The following is a 17,381-nucleotide window of genomic DNA, read 5'->3' as shown; positions in this document are numbered from 1 at the left end:
ATAATAATTAGCACTAATCACAAAGAACATTAGGTCGTTAGCTTTGCAGGTATCTGGTCAGAAACTAGAGCTGCACGATGAGCAAAAACAAATATTGTGATTTCAGTTGGAACAGTTGTTTTTATTCAATTTTCACTGAAGAAAATATTAAAATAACGATGAAGTGATTTTTGTTGGTTCTTGTACCAAACAATCATGTTTCCTTCACGTCTGGAGAACATGATTTGTAGATCAGAGCGTCTCTGCAGCATCACAACACTGATGGTGCTGACAATGCACAACAACGTGACACATTTTACCTTCATCAAAACCATCGCAGCTCCTGTGATTTGGATATTGATCTTGGCCATATTTTGATTTCTGTTATATTTTGATTAATTGTGCAGCTCTATCAGAAAGTATTAAAATCTTAATCTGAACCGACCGGCGAGCAGACCCACGTTTGTTTCCACCCCTGAAGCATCAGCTGATTAAACCTGACGCTGCAGAGCTCCGTAAAGACACTGTGTCTCTTTTTGTTTGATCTGTTCACAAGCAGAAGTGTAAAAACAACAGTTGGTGGTTTTACTGGGAGCTACATGCTGGAAGTGTCTCCTGACTGGACCAGTTAATCACAGGAGTCTCGAGCTTCATGTGTGTTCTGTGTCATGTTTTTCACACCTGGCATCAGGTGACCGTCTCCAGTGACTTCCTGCTTTGTATGTAAACAAACAGGTAAGTTTTGTTGTCTTTAGCCAGTCAGACGGACAATGTGTTGACAATGTGTTTGTGTGTGTGTGTGTTAAAGAGGAAGAGAGTGGCACGAGAGAGAGTGAGAAGTTGAGCCAATTGTTGCTCGACAGTGAAATAAAGTTTTATCCATTTGAAAGAGTAAAATATTTTGTGTTCATTGTGTTGGGTCGAATCAGACTGAGGAGACAGAGGACTGTTAATACCAGGTCTGAAACATGAGGTAACATGAGACGGTGGCGGGGCCCGTGACCGTCTTGAGCCGCCACGAAACCATCGGCAGGGTGTCCACAGATCAGCGCTTCACCGTCGCGCTGCAGCAGAACTGAGTCTGTTTCTGTGACACATTCAGGGACCGATCACAGAAACATCATGCAACTGAAAAAGGGTTGTTTCTGGTTTTGTTTCCAAAGGGGGACATCCAACCTGGTGGGACACAAAACCGATACCAGACAGCGGCATGGATCATTAACGTGACACACTGTACCTCTGCTGCTCCAGAGACTCCAGGTAAAGGTAAGCTGAACCCATGAAGTCGTCCTGAAGACCGAAGTCATAATCAAACACCTGCAGAGCAGCGGGAAAAGAAAACTCCACTGACTCTTCTGTTTGTTAAGAAGAAGAAAAGCAGTGTGTGTGTGTGTGTGTGTGTGTGTGTGTGTGTGTTTTACCTTTACATACAGAGGTTCACTCAGACTATCTACGATCAGACTGGTCTTCTCCTCCCACACCGGGTTGAGGTTTTTGTGGATGGTTTTGCTCCTGAAAACTTCTTTACCGGCGAGTTTGAACTTGACGTACGGATCGCTGCTGCCTGAACACAAAGTCAAACTGTCACACGTCCATAAAAACAACAACGGTATCACTTTACCCTCATGAAGGATTTATAAATGCTTTATAATTTGGTTATTAATTAGAAACACGTTGATGCAGCTCACTATTTGGCAAGATCGAGTCAATGCTTACGACTCATTAATCCGACTGATGAGTTTCTACCATTTATAACTGGTAAAAGGAGGATGTTAGTAACTGATTGATAAATGTTGATGTGTTTCACACTTTATAATAAGACTCCCTTCGATCAGTTATAAAAGTCCTACAGAGGAGAACAACCAGCAAAAGAGCATCTCCATTTTAATATCCACTGTGCAGAACAATCTCATGGCATGAATCATAATATATATAAAATTATAATATACACAAACATGTGAAGAAGCAGCTACAAACTCTACAAACTGTGAACAGGCTAATTAATAAACTAGTTATAAACCATTCATTAATCCTCGTTAGGTCCGACTGTAAAGCGGAACCAAGAGAAGTAACCATGGTGACCGTACCTCCTCTGTCCCGTACGGCCAGGTTGTGGCCTCTCTTGAGTTCGACCTCCAGCTTGTACATCCCTGAGCTGGGGGCGGGTCGCTCGGCGGTGACCCCCGAGGAGCAGGGAGCAGAGATCCCCTGTCAGAAACAAAACACATGACGCTTTCATTAACGAACAAACAACCTGCACTCCGTCACTCCGTCACTCCGTCCTCCCTCTCTCGGAGAACTCACCAACATTTAAATAAAAGTGGTTTAAATCCGTTCGCCTCCTCGCCTGCAGCTCGCTCTGACTCGACTGTCTAATTCAGCGCTGACAGGAAATTACACGAGAGTAGCTTCCTCTCCTCCGTCGAGTTTTGTCGAGCTGATTTTTTTCTCTCCATTGTAAAACTCTCACCGTCGCTGCAGCAGCAACACTCGCACAAACTGAAACCACACAACAGACACATGTGACCACACACTGATTCTTTACCTGTTCCAGATGTTACAGATGCTGCTCTGACACCTGCCTCATCAACATCAACCACACCTGGATGCTTTTATACACACCTGTAACTTCTGCCTCATTTATAACTTTAAAAACCACAGATATCTGACTGAGCAGCACAAGTCTGTTTGACTCAAAACCACAAAGACTCAAAACCACAAAGACTCAAAACCACAAAGACACAAGATTTTTAAAGCTCCATGTTTCTTCTTCTTCTGTGTTTTATTTGAAGTGTTGATCCATCAGAAGATATAAAAACCATCTCAGTGTAGTTTTACATCTCCTCTCTCAGGCTTCTCTCTGGAGCTCTAGTAACAACAGGTGGGTGAGCCAATCAGAAGAGAGGAGGCTCTGAGCCTCTCTTCTGATTGGCTCACAGTTTTCTGAGTGATCCAATAAAAAAACAGCAGATTTCAGGTAATCTGAAACAATCAGAAATGGACACAAAACAACTATAAAGAGATGAAAAATTTCCGACAACATCTACACAGTGATGATGAGGAAGGATTGGATAAGACTGGATCATGTGCGTCACATCTGTCACACACACACACACACACACACACACACACACACACACACACACACACACACACATACACACACTTACACTTATCAATACTTCTATACTGTGATAACACAAAGCGGCCTCAGCTCAGTGTGTGTGTTTGTGTGTGTGTGTGTGTGTGTGTGTGTTGCAGCTCAGGCGCCTGGAGATTGATCACCTGAACTCACTTTATCAACAGGTACATTAATGATCATCATGAATTTTGTTGGACTGATTCTTCTGTTTCTTTTCTGTCTGAAGTTGAAGTCACAATCGTTCAGGTGGAAAAAACAAAGTAAACTTGTGTTTTTTAACATATGTAATGTATTTGTTAATGTATTTGTATATTTAATCTATATCTCAATGGGATTCACCTGAACAAATGAAGGTTAAATCACTGTCTAGATCTACTTCCTGACTCTCCGTCTGTAATAACAACAGATTGATTTGTGTTTATGGACCAGAGATGAAACGAACCACCGTCGTCCAGCAGCTGGTTCACGTGTCGAAGCCGCCGTGACATATGAAAAAGAAATGAAGCAAATAATCATTAATGATCGGACCGAGGTCGGTTTCTTCCTCTCTCTGGACGCAGAGCGTTTCTCTGGGTTTTCCCTCGTCTCACCTCCATCACCTCCATTAAACGTTTTCCCGCTCAAACTGACCACATGCACGAATGTGGTGTAAACACACAGTATCGCCTCTATCGCAGCTCAGCCGAGACCATCGAGAAGTCGGTTATGATGAAACACACGCTCGCTTCCTGAGGCTTCCTGAGGTGAAGTGTGTTCTGCTCTGGCATTTCACAAGCTGCAGGAAACATAAAGCGAGCGAGACGGTCCCGTGTGACGAGAGCGGAGGAGGCGTTATGCAGCCTCCGCCCTCAGGTGGAGGCTCTGACCTGTGGGGTTACTCCAGTTCAGACACCGTGATGTTGAATAAGGAGATAACAGGCTGAGGAGGAGAGGATGAGGTGTACCAGATCAACTTTACATGGCTGAAAACACCTGCATATTATCACCTCAGAAAGCTGCTTTCACTGACGTGTTAGCAAACAGCTGATTATCTAATCATCCAGTAAATTGAGTAAATCGTGTAAAGGTCAGTGTTTCCCGCTCTTTTAGCTCCGTGTTTGGTCTCCACCGATTCCTCGAGGAAACATCTGGTTCTTTACTCTTTCATCATCTGATCCATTGTTAATGTTAATGTTTTGATTAGTTCGTCTTTAAACTTCCCGTATTGTTTAAAGTGAGATTTTTTTTTATTCCTCCGCGGCGGCGACAGTCACAGCCGCCATTTTGTTTTCAGGTTGTCCGTTTTTCCGCCGGCCCGTCCCGTTCCCGTGGACACGATATCTCAGTAACGCCGCGACGGAACTTCTTCATATTTGGAAGAAACGTTCACTTGGACTCAAAGGGTGAACTGATTAGATTTTGGTGGTCAAAGGTCAAAGGTCAAAAGTCAAAATCAAGAAGACCTCACATGACATGACTTTGACCTTGTGAACACAATATCTCGAGAACTCCTCAAGGCAACTTCCTTCAAATTTGTCACAAACAGTCACCTGGACTCAAGGATGAACTGACTGGATTTTGGTGGCCAAAGGTCAAAGGTCAAAGGTCACGGTAACCTAACAAAACGCGGTTTTGGCCGTGTGAACGCGACCGTCCGTGAATCATGCTCAACTGTTTTACACGTGTCGTCTTATACAGTAAAGTATAGATGCACCATAAATAAATCCTTGAGCGACAGTTGTGCGAAAGATAAAAGGAGGAAATACGTGACATGAAGTAAGAACAATCACAGTCGTCAGCTGTGGCCACAGAGTTTGAACAAACTGCTCTTTCTGAAGGGGGGGGGGGGGGCAGCAGCCAAAAACAGCCACAAACCACTCGGAGCAAAGCTGAGTCAGGGAGTCTCCATCAGAGTGACCAGATCTAACAAGCTGCTTATGGAGGATTAACTGTCGTGAGGCTGTAAATCAGGAAGCAAAGCAGCGAGCTGAGAATAGCTTCAGATCACGTACAATCCCATCACTTATTTTAGGAGTGTGTGTGTGTGTGTGTGTGTGTGTGTGTGTGTGTGTGTGTGTGTGTGTGTGTGTGTGTGTGTGTGTGCATTTGTTTTTACACACACTCTGCGCTCATGCAGCCAAAGCTTTAGTCTTTTTTCAGGCTGCAGCGCTCTGTAACACACACAGTGACACGAGCTCCAACAAATCCAACAGAGTGACACCTCCTCTCTCTAACTGATCACTTTCATGGCATCAATAACTTAAGATGATCAGTTTTGAACCAGTGTTCGGGTCACGTGGCTCATGAAAGTGGATTTAGTAGCTACAGCTGTTTTCAATCAATCAATATCAGTATCAGATCAGATTTGTTGGGACATAGATATTTTACTCAAAACCACAAATGTCAAAATCAGAGTCACCAAAGTCACAAGGATTCATCCTCTGGGAACCAGGAATATCTGAGACAGAGCTCATGACAAAGTCATCACATCATCATGAGGCAGAAAACAACAGAACAGATCAAACTTAACGACCTAATTCATCCAAAGAGTCTAACAATCATAAAAAGTTCATTTATTTTAATGTAGTTCGGACGAAGTTGGATTTCATAAACCCAGTCTGGGTTTGATGCGTCTACATGATTTTTATTACACCACAAAGAAGGAGTAGTATCATAAAGGTGGGGGGATCAGACGGATTTATACCTCCAGAACGCTCAATCCTACATTTCCCACATCACAACTCAACAGCACCTTACATTAGACCCAACCACCAGGTAAACACCCATTTCCTTCAAACTCCAGACCCCCAGCAGAGGCCAGATTCATAACAGATCTTATTTTACCTCCAGGAGTCTTTGTAAATGAAGAACAAACATTTCATTCACCGTCATCTGTGACAGCGACTCCTGCAGAACATGTCAGAAACTGGAACCAGCAGATGTTTGTTTCCACTTGAAAAACGACTGATAATCAAAAATTCATTTTCTTCCAAACGACTAATCAATGAATCAACAGGCGCCGTGTCTGTCAGGAGGCACATAAGTGGAGATGGAGGCTGGGGAGACATCAGTGTCTCAGAGACATCAACCCACTAAGAAGAGCTGAGCACACGCACACATTTATCTCCTTCCTGTCAACAGCAGCGCCCGCCACAACACGATGGTCAAACCTCAAGGGCCCATTAACATCAATACTGCTGCCAATACAGACAGCGCGGATCAATACATTAAATAAAAGCTCCCAGCAGAGTCAGAAAAGCTCAGGCCCAGAGAATCTGCAAAGGAAGTGAAATCTCACACTTTTTCTCCTGCAAATGAACATGTGAAGTGGTCCATAAACACGTGACAGTCGCACTGACTTTATAATCGTCACAGAGGGTCAATACGAGCTCAAGGAGCCCACAGGAAACACATGTGGTGAACACACCCAGGGGCACCAGAGAGCACCACTCACACTGAGCTGTGGTTTGGACACGGCAGCGCAAACAGAGGAGCAACCACAGTCGACGTCGACGACTTCAAAGTTGCTGCTGCTGCTGCTGCTGCTGCAAACTGATCTCAGCGTTTCCTGTTGATCAGAAAGTGGAAGCGTCCGACTCCTGCAGAGCTGTGAACACAACACACTGATGCATCATGCTTCATATTTGTGTTACTGTCCCTCCTCTAACAGTGAGTGAACACAAGCTGCACGACTCAGCAGGTGTTTCAGTCACATACAGTGGACGTCGGCGCTAATTTTAGCCAAGCTTCCCCTTTGTAAGGGAAAACTGTTCGATCTCGCCAGCTTCTACTTTTGTTTTTATTTTGATTATTTCACATGAGTAGAAAAGGAAGGAATCCTAAGTAAAACATGGACGCAGAATCTCCTCCTCTCTAACGTCTCTGCAAAAACAAAACAAAGGCACTGGTTCGCTTTCAAAAAGAGAATGAATCTGCATTTCTTTATATCATGACATAAATATTTTAGACTTAAAGTCCAATAATGTGCTGTAGAAATTTCTTACCAACCAACTAAACTACATACAGACAATGAAAGTGTTTTCTTTTGACCTCACTACATCAGTATCAGGGATATTACTGTGTTATATTGCTGAATTCTGACAGTGGTAACATTCACTAAGTATTTATTGAACACGTCTTCCTGTCGTTTATTGTGAACTCTTCCTATTTTTTAAACTCTCAAATTTTCATTGTGTTTGACGACAGAACGGATATAAAGTCCTTCACATTGTGTAAAACAGGAAATGATATGAGGCTGGGTTACACGGCAGTATCAAGGTCAGTGGGCTCATAACTTAATGTCCACTCTGTTGTCGGCCTGAGCACCAGAGGAAATAAATAAATGTGCGCTAAGGAAATCTCTCCAGATACAAACAAGTTTTCAGCTTTTTATTTAAGTGGCATGTGTCAGGGTTTTAAAAAAGTCAATCGATTCACAATCTAAATTTCCTGAACTATTTCTATCCGATCATTGACTGAATGTTGTAAAGGGACCGATGTGTTAAATCACTCGTGGTTCACGGTTAATATCATGTGAACTCAGACTAGACAACGCTTCCAAACTCAGACAGTGCAACCGAACACAGAGGAGGGAAAGAAAAGGTTTGTAGACTTTAGAGTCAGAAGCTCGTCACTGAAGGACCTCAGATGTCAGTCAGCTGTTACCTTGAGAAACACTCACTCAGAGACTTGAAGTGGGACAAACCTGAAGAGAAGCTGAAAGCAACAAAGACAGATGAAGAGTCAGGACCAGAAACGCATCAAACATGAATCATAGCGAACCACCGGAGCTGTGGAGGCCGACGAGCCCACAGATCCACCTGTCACATGTTCCTGTACCAGAACAAACATGGAGGCCCAACTGTTTCTGTGCTCAGACATTTGTGCTGAAAAGACCAAACAAAAAAAAAAAAAGAGAAAGATCCAGGACTGAACCCACAGAGGAAACTGAAGCTGAGTGAACTCTGATAAAAGAATCAGACAGAAATACCTGTTTAAATACCTGACCGGAGAGATCATGAACAATCATCATTATAATCCTCCCAAAACCCAACAACACAACACACGGGTCTGACCCTGATCACCGTCTGGGTCATCGCTCAAACACAGAAGAGAGTTGACCCGGTCTGATCTGACCCGCTGAGAGAGCCGGAGGGAAATCCATACATCAATCAATCAGGTCGCACTAGCACTGTATATCACATTTAATTCATCCTTTACAGACACAGTCTCCATCTCTTCTGCAGATCTCACGTTAAACCATTTTTATCATCCAGAATCTCATTTCACCGTTTGGTACGACAGACTTTTGTTTTCACTGGAGTTGCAACGATCAGCTGACTGATCGATTAGTTTAGCTTAGCTGTCTTAGATTAGCTTCTCTCGTGTGAGGACCTGACACTGAATATCCGGACAAGAATACAAGAAGCTATCTCAGGAGGAATCATCAGTGTTCGCTGGTAACAGGAAGCATTGAGGATTCCTCACTTCTGCACATGTAAAGAAATGAAACACGGGATGATGATGGTGATGACGAAGATGAAGAGGAGCTCACCGACAGCAGCCGTCCACACGTGGAGGCGAGGGAAAACGAGTCATCGCAAGAGCCACCGCGAAGTAACCCCCGGATCGCTAGACGGGTCTCTGCCACCGGGGCCTCGCTCAGAAAGAGATCCAGGGTCGAGCAGGACGCAAAGGGGGGTGTTACAGACCAGGTGAGGCGGTGGGAGGTGGAGAAAGGGGAGTGGGGGGGTCGTTCTTAAATATATAGCGGCTAGGTGGGAGACATCGCAGAGGGAGAGACGCCGAGGATCGAGTCCAGATGAACCGAAGGACGAACTCCTGTAACCTCAGAGAGTTTCTCCACAGAGAGGGAGCAGGTGTGGGACTGTCGCTGCTCCAAGATGAATGAAAGGAGGAGGAACAGGTGAGGAGGAGGAGGGAGGAAGAGGAGGAGTCGAGCTGGTTGGCTCGACGTTAATCCTCCTCCAGAGGAGTAAGCCTGACTGACAGAGGCTACTACAGGGTAAGCTGAGAGGACACAGACACTGAGGTCACAGACAGATTTAAGGCCAGTTCAGTTTCCTAAAATACAGAAGAGTCTGTTTCATGCTGAGTATCACATGAGAGGTTAGCTTAGCTTAGCATAAAGACGAGGCCTGGGTTGAAAAAAACACAATTCTCCGATTCTAATCGATCTCACACTCAGGGCTGCGTTCATCCCACATTATAGAGCGCTAGCTAGCCCCAGCTAGCGTTAGCTGTTTGTTTATCATGGGCCTAGACGTGACGACAGCAAATACCCTGTACCGTCAGTGGGAGGAGCTATTTTAGGTGTTCCTGGTACCAGAGGTAAAATTCCCATTTATTTTTCCCATAGAAAATATGTTGGATCAACATAAAACTCTTTAATAACAACTGCGTTACAAAATATCTGAAAAATCAAATGTAAAAGTTTGTGTACACAAATATTTCAGGGAACTACGACTCCCAGTGTGCATTTCAGCAAGAATCATCCGGCACAAGCTAAAGACTGTGCTGTTGAGAGAAAACTTATTTTACTTCACTTTTCATATTTGGGTCATTGTGGATGAATCCAGCAGCTCCAGCATCAACTTCTTCTCTTCAACTGATATCAAGAAGCTACCGCTGTGATTCCCGCCTCTGACTGGCTTCTTCTCCATGGCAACGGCAGCCGAGGCTCATGGGTGTTGTATTATTTAGACCTGTCCCCCGAAGCCAAAGCGACAGATGAAATATGACTCTCAGAAACAAGGGGGGAAATATTAAAGGGGGGGGGGGGGGGGGGGGGGGTCCTGTGTCTGATATTATCACGTGTTTATTTAAACTCAAAAATCATTCATGTTGTTGAGAGAAAAACACTTTTCACTTCCGATAATAGGAAACACGGATGACACAAAATCTAACATGTCAATAAAACTCAACATGATAGAGAGAGAGAGAGAGAGAGACACACACACACACACACACACACACACACACACAGACACACAGAAAGACAAACAGTCTCAGAGTTTATGTCTTTGCCTTAAAGCACATGAGCAGTTTGTTTTCCTTTGATCAGCCGCTCGTCACGGTGGGAAATCAATAAGTGATAAGTCACACAAACACGCTCAGAGACACAGATCTTACAGCCACTGTTCAATAACGTCTGTTCAGTGTGTGAACCAATGACTCACGAGTCTCGTTCTCTGCTCTCGTATGACACGCACTGGTGTCGAGAGGCAGCTGAATGCAGCAGCTCTGACGCTGACTCTGTCTCCGTTACACCTGAGCGCAGGTCGGTACAGGTAGAGACACACGGCTGCTCACGTGACAGAGGAACACGACACGTTCTCCAGGCAGCGAACGCTCCGTTATCTCCCGTCTGCTCTTATCAGCAGAGAAAGAGAAAACACCTGACACAGAGTCTGATCTGCATGTGAAGACTCTACAGGATCTCTTGATGTTTCCTGTGATCCTGCAAGAAAGAAAATCTTTACACCACGACTATCAGACGCTCGTCAAAGTCAGTTCCTCTAATTTAATTCTTATAATCTCCCGGACGTTCAGGCCATTCCCACGTTTCCTGGCCGGGGGCCCATCTCTGCGTAGGCGTCCTGAATACAGTAAATCGCTCTTGGTGAAGAACTTTATCAGTGAAGCATCTTCAAACCTGAAGACTCTGCACCACCTCCCCACCTCCATCCCCATCTCCTCCCCACCTCCATCCCCACCTCCTCCCACCTCCTCCCACCTCCCCACCTCCATCCCCACCTCCTCCCAACTCCATCCCCACCTCCTCCCAACTCCATCCCCATCTCCTCCCCACCTCCATCCCCATCTCCCACCTCCCCACCTCCTCCCACCTCCTCCCACCTCCATCCCCACCTCCCCACCTCCATCCCCATCTCCTCCCAACTCCCCACCTCCATCCCCACCTCCTCCCAACTCCCCACCTCCTCCCACCTCCTCCCACCTCCTCCCACCTCCATCCCCACCTCCCCCCTCCCCCTCATTACACTTAGAAACCTGCAGGTCGCACTTCCAAACAAGGCGTCGCCATCAAAAGGTTTATTTTTAACCACACATCTGAAATCCTCAGAGACTTTTCGTCTTCACTCTACAGGAACTTGACACAGGTGTGATCAGATTTAGGACGAGCTTGGCACTGAACGTACCTGCATCATCCAATCGCTCGCTCACTGTCAGGCTGCTCATTGATCAGCAGATCAATGCCAGACACAAGGCTAAACTCCATCTACTGTCCAGTGTGTTCTGCAGACTGATCGTCAACAAACACACTTTATATATACATGCCACATTAATATCGTGACATTAGCTCCCATCGTTTAACCCAGAACTTCATTGAGTTGTTCATTAAGATGGATAATTAGTGTTAACACCCTCATCACCGCTGTAGCTTTTCCCTGGAGGCGCAGATACAGATTTCTGAAAAGGCTAGCCTCGTCTGAGCCCTATTAAGTCACTCGTTAACTGTTATGCTATAAACAGCAAACAGCCTCATCTTCGTTGGTAATTTTGCTGAAACCAAAGTACTTCTACCACAAACTGATAGAAGCTCTGCAGTCGTTGCTGCCTCATTAGCACGACCTCACACGCTGCTGTCCTCGTCCACTTGTATTGATGAGCTCAGTTTACTGGTCACTCAGTGCGGCAGCAACTACTTCTGAACAGGTCATTACAGTTTGAATATTTTATTCCCAAGTTTGAAGAATTGTTTGAACTTCTAATAACAAGCAGTTTGTTGGTTAAAGCACTCACGCCCCCCGGGGTTCAATCCCCATCAGGATTTGGTAACTCCTTCTCGGTTGTTGTGGCACCTGCACAAAAGCTAAAAGAGGAAGCACATGTCTTTCCTCGCCCCCCCCCCATCGCTCCACAAAAAGAACAATACAACACTGTTACTTCATCTCCAGGAGACATGTCTGTGTCCAGACTGCCTTCATGACTTCAAACCTTTCCTCTACAGAAGCTGTTAGCTGGTAACTTTTCTCTTTCTGAAATCGTCTTCGCTCGATTTCAGTGCCTGTGACCTTTTGTGGTTTGAGATCAACATGATGAATAGGTGGATGCTGAGGACTTTAATGTGTTGTCTCGTTCAATAAAGATCTCTTTATTGAAAAAGCTCCCGCCCTGTTCAGGTTTTAATGAGAACCTCTACGTCCGCCCGTATCGACCGCCGTGGTCACAGACCGTCTGCGTCGCTGTAGCAGGAAAAGAATGAATGGATGATGGTTCTGGTCCACAACACTCTTTAGGTCTCAGTTTACTGGTTAAATACTGAGGTTGGGTTTTCAGAGTCTTAGAGGCTTATTGTTGTTTTCCACTTGTTCGTACGTCCCACATTCACTTTGACTCAAAGACAAACTGATTAGATTTTGGAGGTCAAAGGTCAAGATCAGCGTGACCTCCCAAAACATTTTATAGCCATTACTCAAAACGTTTTCACACAAATGATTCATATTTCACACGACTCTGGACAAACAGGGATGTAACCTGAAACTAGAGGCAACCACCAGGAGGTGGATTCTAACTTTCTTTCCAAATTATTATTATTAACATATAAACTTCAAGTAAACTTCCTCTGTTCTTCCTTCGTGCACCAGGCTCCTGGACACTGTGCGTGTAAACACCTAGTTGTTACTCTAGTAACACCTGTGCACCTGGAGTCGTCCCGTCTTCCACATTGAGCTAGAGTTGTCTCCAGCTGTAAACAGCTGCACCAGTCCCTTCGTATCCTGCACGACTGTCAGTGACAAACAGCCTCACAATTAAACAAGACGATTGGGTAAACTCATTACACCACGTGAATGCTGAGGAAGACAATTGTATAACCCTACTGGGTTCACAGGTATAACAGTATGTCACCTCCTCTGCTCCTCTGCTTCCCTCGTTCATCCCCCCCCCCCCCCGGTAACTTGACCCTAGGTGTTACACTGCAAGGCCTCCAGAGAAAATTACGTTTTGTTTCTACCCCCTTTAATCACCTTGTTATTCTGTCTGACCTGTATTTACATACCGGAGGACCACCCCCTTTCTTTCCTCAAGTGTATAACGATCCCCCCGCCCTTCAGTCTGTCAGCTGGCTCACCGTATCCTGGGATACCAATAAACTCACATCACTACATCAAACTTGAGTGAATTTCTTCAACGATGCACTGTTACATACCACATCAGCACAGAGTGGAACTGGGGCATAATGTTGTTATCTGTCTTTTGCCTCCTGTAGCTCTTATTGTGAAATAAAAAAGCATTTCCTACTGCACCTCCTTTCTGGTCGGGTCTTCAGTATGTGACGAGTGTGTGTAACTTGTGTTTTCTGTGGGATTAAACACAGTCTGCAGGCTGGGGGGGGGGGGGGGGGGGGGGGGTCTGACTGAGCAGCTGGTTTACTTTAGTGAGTTGTTGGTTTAGTGAGTTTACTTTTTATCTGGTTTTCTGTGCGGGTCATGCGCCCGGCGGTTAGGATTACAGGCGTCTGCATCTATCCTTCAACTTAAAGTTTCTATACTGTGTTTATTTACACAGTTAATGGTGAAAATGTGTCAGACGTTGCTTCAACAGAGTTCAGACGCTGCAGTTTGCGCTGCTGTTGATCTGGATCGTGTTACACTGACAGGGCGGAGCTGGGCAAAGAGATTGGGCATTCTCCATCCTCCAAGTCACTCCTCCACCTCCAACTACCTCCAACTACCTCCGTCCCCCAGGAAAGACTACATACTGGATCAATACTGGACTTGTTTTAGCTCCAGTTTTGTGCTTTGTTTAAATCGAAATGGTTCAGTCTTCTTTTAATGTTTCATAGTTTTCTCACTTTTGGCTCCTCCTGAACCCGCTCTGTCTCAAGCACTAAAGCTTTTTGTTTTCTAGTATACAACCACTGTGTGTGGGCCAGACCTGCTGCTGCTGCTGCTGTGACCCTGTAAAATACTAATTGGGCCTTTAAAGTCATTTACTGAGTGAAAGTGAGAGGGCTCTCTCTTTTACGTCGCTGTAAACTGAATATCTTTGGGTTTTAGGACTGTTGGTTGGACACAACATGAATACATCTCCTTAAAATTTAAGAGACTTTGGCGGATATATGGGTCACTAACTGCTGACTTAGGGTGTCCAGACTTACTTCTTTTAACTTTAAAAATCATCAAAATATGAAATCAATCTATCAGTCTATCTATCTATCTTTACCCAGGATACACACTGAGGCCATGTCTGCAACACACGAAACTTGCCTAAATAAGTCTCCTAACATCCACTAACCTGTGATCTCTCTCTTTCTCTGCAGACAGATGTTATGTTAAAAGGCCAAACCACCATATTTGACAGGTAAAGCTCACCGACTGCTCATCTTTGCTCTCCAGCTGTGGTTCTGCTGCTGCTGCAGCTGTTGCCGCTTCGCCCACGCCGCTGCTGCCGCCGCTGCTGCCGCCGCCGCTGCTGCCCGGTGGCTCGGCCAGCTTCTCCAGGCACGCAGACCCCAGCGAGGAGCTCTTATGGTGGGACTGTACCAGCTGAGCCACCGTGGGTTTGTTCGGGCTGGAAGTCTTGTACTTGGAGGACGACTGCAGCTTCTCCCGGCCGAGTCCGGAGCCGCTCCCCGCCGCTTTGCCGCAGAGATGAGCCTCCTTCGCCTCCACATCTACCTGAGAGGAGAAGAGCAGGTCGGGCTGTGAGGAGGAGATCACCCGGTCCAGGACGACGTTCTCCTTCCGCTTCATCTTCTTGAACATCCACATGCCCCGCTCCTTCTTGTCCTCCGGGTCTCTGGCGCCCAGCTTGGGGCTGAGCAGCGGCTTGGCTCTGGCTTGGAACTGTTTCCACATCGTGTTCTGTTGGGACGCGCAGCTCTCATTCTCGTCCCCGTCGCTCCGCTCCATTCCCGCCTCTGCTCGGAGCTCGACCGGGCTGTCACGCCGATGCACGGGCTGCTGATCCGCTACTGAAAACACTTACGCAATCTGTATTTCCTCCATTCAGCTGCTTCACACCATGAAAAGCACGTTAAAAGCTCAAACACTGGTCGCGTATTTCCACTGCACCGCTGCCAGTCCTGCCCCCCCCCCCTCTGCTCGGAAATATTTACCACCAGGCAGCGACAGCAGGGCCGGACTGCAGCTTTTAAGGAGCCACAACACAAGACTGAGCCCCACCCACCCGCCCACCCCCAAAAAAATACTTTGAAGTGCTGCCAAAATGGTGTAAACTAACTCTCAAACTCGTGCAGAAATTGTAATAACTTTGTTTCAGGTCACCAGATTTCTTTTTGAAAATATATCAGTTTCATGTATTCTGACCTTGGTCACTGTTGCACTGTAATGAATTATGGTGAAGGATGACTGATAAAATGACGACTCTCTACCTTTGAAGCAGCTGTGAAGTCCGATTGTCTATCTATTGCTTGATTATTTACATTCCTATAGTTTGTAAGGGTCCACAGATCAAAAGCATTTTTCATAAAAGGTTGTAAATATTGTCACGTGAAGTCCATTGCAGGCAGTTAGCCAACTTCTTTTTGACTTCCTACAACACAAAAACTATGTTTTCAAGTTCCAGCTGGGGGTCTTTGGGTTTTTTTTTTGTTTGTTTTCATTAGTTTACTGCCTGGTGAAGAACTCCTAAGTGAGCTAACTAACGTTTTCTATTCCTAGAGACAACAAAAAAAATCTATTTTGATGGTTGTAGGTTCATTTCTGCGGCTGTTATAGCTGCCTCTATAGCCCCCTCTGTTGGCACAAAGCTAGATGTCTGTTTTTGATTCAGTTAAAAACAGGGACATTTCTGGGGTCATGCGACCAAAAACGGGGACTGTCTCCGCAAAACGGGGACATCTGGTCACCCTACTAGTGTTGCCAGATCTGACTTAAATTACCCCAAATTACCCCAATTTTAAGTTTTTATTTAGGAGAGAACATGAGCTTAAATATCAGTATAATTAAGTGTCTTTTGGATCATGTCACTTTAAATATTAAAAGTATTCACTTATATGAACAGATGCAAATTTTTACTTTAGAAACAGGAAGTATAATATTGCCATGTATTCAGTGATTTACGCAATGGGCTACAACTTGAGCCCCACTTTTTAAACCTTTTGCGTTTACATTTTGGCAAATTAAATATGCTGAATTCAGCATTAGCACATCCAGTTTGTGTTGTACTCATGGATGTACAGACAACTATCAGTGGATTCATTTTATACTGCAGAAAACTTAAAATCCTGATTATTCTCAGGTGAGTTCTGCAGTTAGGAGCGTCTTTTTTTCTAAGCAGGTCTGTGGACATTTATCTGTGACGACCATTGGAGGTAATGATATCATCGGGAAGCAGAAGTCACACTGAATCTAAAAATACATGTATCGGTCTTTGTGACTGTGACTCAGACTTTAACCGCCACCGGCGCTGCTGCTGCTGATCACGTTGATAAGCATGACTTCCTGTGTGTACAAGTATCTTTGACCTCACAGATATCTCTTCTTCATCTCCCTCAGTGCCTCCAGGACAGTTTCAACCTCTTCAATATAAACTAATGGCACAAATTATAATTTAATTACAGCTCTACTTTGTCTTTAGTGATTATTAGCAAATATTAGCTTGCTAACCCTTTAAACCAAGAAGGTGGACATGAACGTTATTCCACATTCATGTCTAGCTGCAAGAATCCAAGTGTGAAAAGCTGTTCACCTCATTTTATAGGAGCTCTTCACTGTTTGGATTTGGTTTTACTTGTAAATAAACTGAACAAATGTGCAAATAAAGAAGCTAAGTTGGCTTGTTTATCTGCTGTTTCAACAACGTTAGCACTAGAGCTAATTTCCTTAGAACAAACAAGCAGAATAAAGGCTGTTTCTCTGGCTCTTCCCACTCTGCCAACATTATGTTTGAATGCAGCTTTAAACCTGTCGAAACATCAGCATGTTAGTATTGTCACTGTGAGCGTGTTAACATGTTGACTTTAGCATTTTGCTCCAATTAGCTTCAATTACAGCCTCACAGTAGCCGCTAGCATGGCTTTAGCTCTTCGTCTTGTTTCATGGGCTTCCTTCAAAACACTTTGTAAAAATTCATTAATTCAGTCTCATGTGGCGACTCAAAGGCAAAAACACAGAATCATCCTTTAAAGGGAGATTATGTAACTTCTGAAAGAGGAAGCGGCCCATTCATTCTTTAACAAATTAAAAGTTTAACTCATAAGTGGTTGCTGCTACAGGAAGCTACTTGAAATCTGTGGTCACAGTTTAAAGCTGCACTAACCAACACTTTCATA

General features: G+C 44.8%; 1 protein-coding gene across 5 annotated transcripts in view; it reads right to left on the bottom strand.

Annotated features, from left to right (window-relative positions):
* Positions 1–16,804, bottom strand: part of mctp1b (multiple C2 domains, transmembrane 1b) — a 29,926-nt gene extending 13,122 nt beyond the window's left edge. For 2 of the 5 annotated variants that reach the window (XM_056403168.1, XM_056403169.1), the window contains exons 1-4: positions 14,458–16,804; positions 2,067–2,187; positions 1,401–1,543; positions 1,217–1,296 (exon numbers count right to left, since the gene is read on the bottom strand). In XM_056403168.1, the coding sequence (XP_056259143.1) occupies positions 1,217–1,296; positions 1,401–1,543; positions 2,067–2,187; positions 14,458–14,997 (884 nt within the window). In that variant the 5' untranslated portion in view covers positions 14,998–16,804. Of the gene's footprint in view, positions 1–1,216; positions 1,297–1,400; positions 1,544–2,066; positions 2,188–2,283; positions 2,452–14,457 lie in introns of those variants that run through there. The other 3 variants (XM_056403171.1, XM_056403172.1, XM_056403173.1) reach the window with 3 other exon arrangements.
* Between the last annotated feature and the right edge of the window lie 577 nt (positions 16,805–17,381).

The sequence above is a fragment of the Seriola aureovittata genome, chromosome 18, assembly GCF_021018895.1.
Source record: "Seriola aureovittata isolate HTS-2021-v1 ecotype China chromosome 18, ASM2101889v1, whole genome shotgun sequence".
In the NCBI taxonomy this organism is placed as follows: domain Eukaryota; kingdom Metazoa; phylum Chordata; class Actinopteri; order Carangiformes; family Carangidae; genus Seriola; species Seriola aureovittata.
This window is presented reverse-complemented; position numbering and strand designations above follow the sequence as displayed.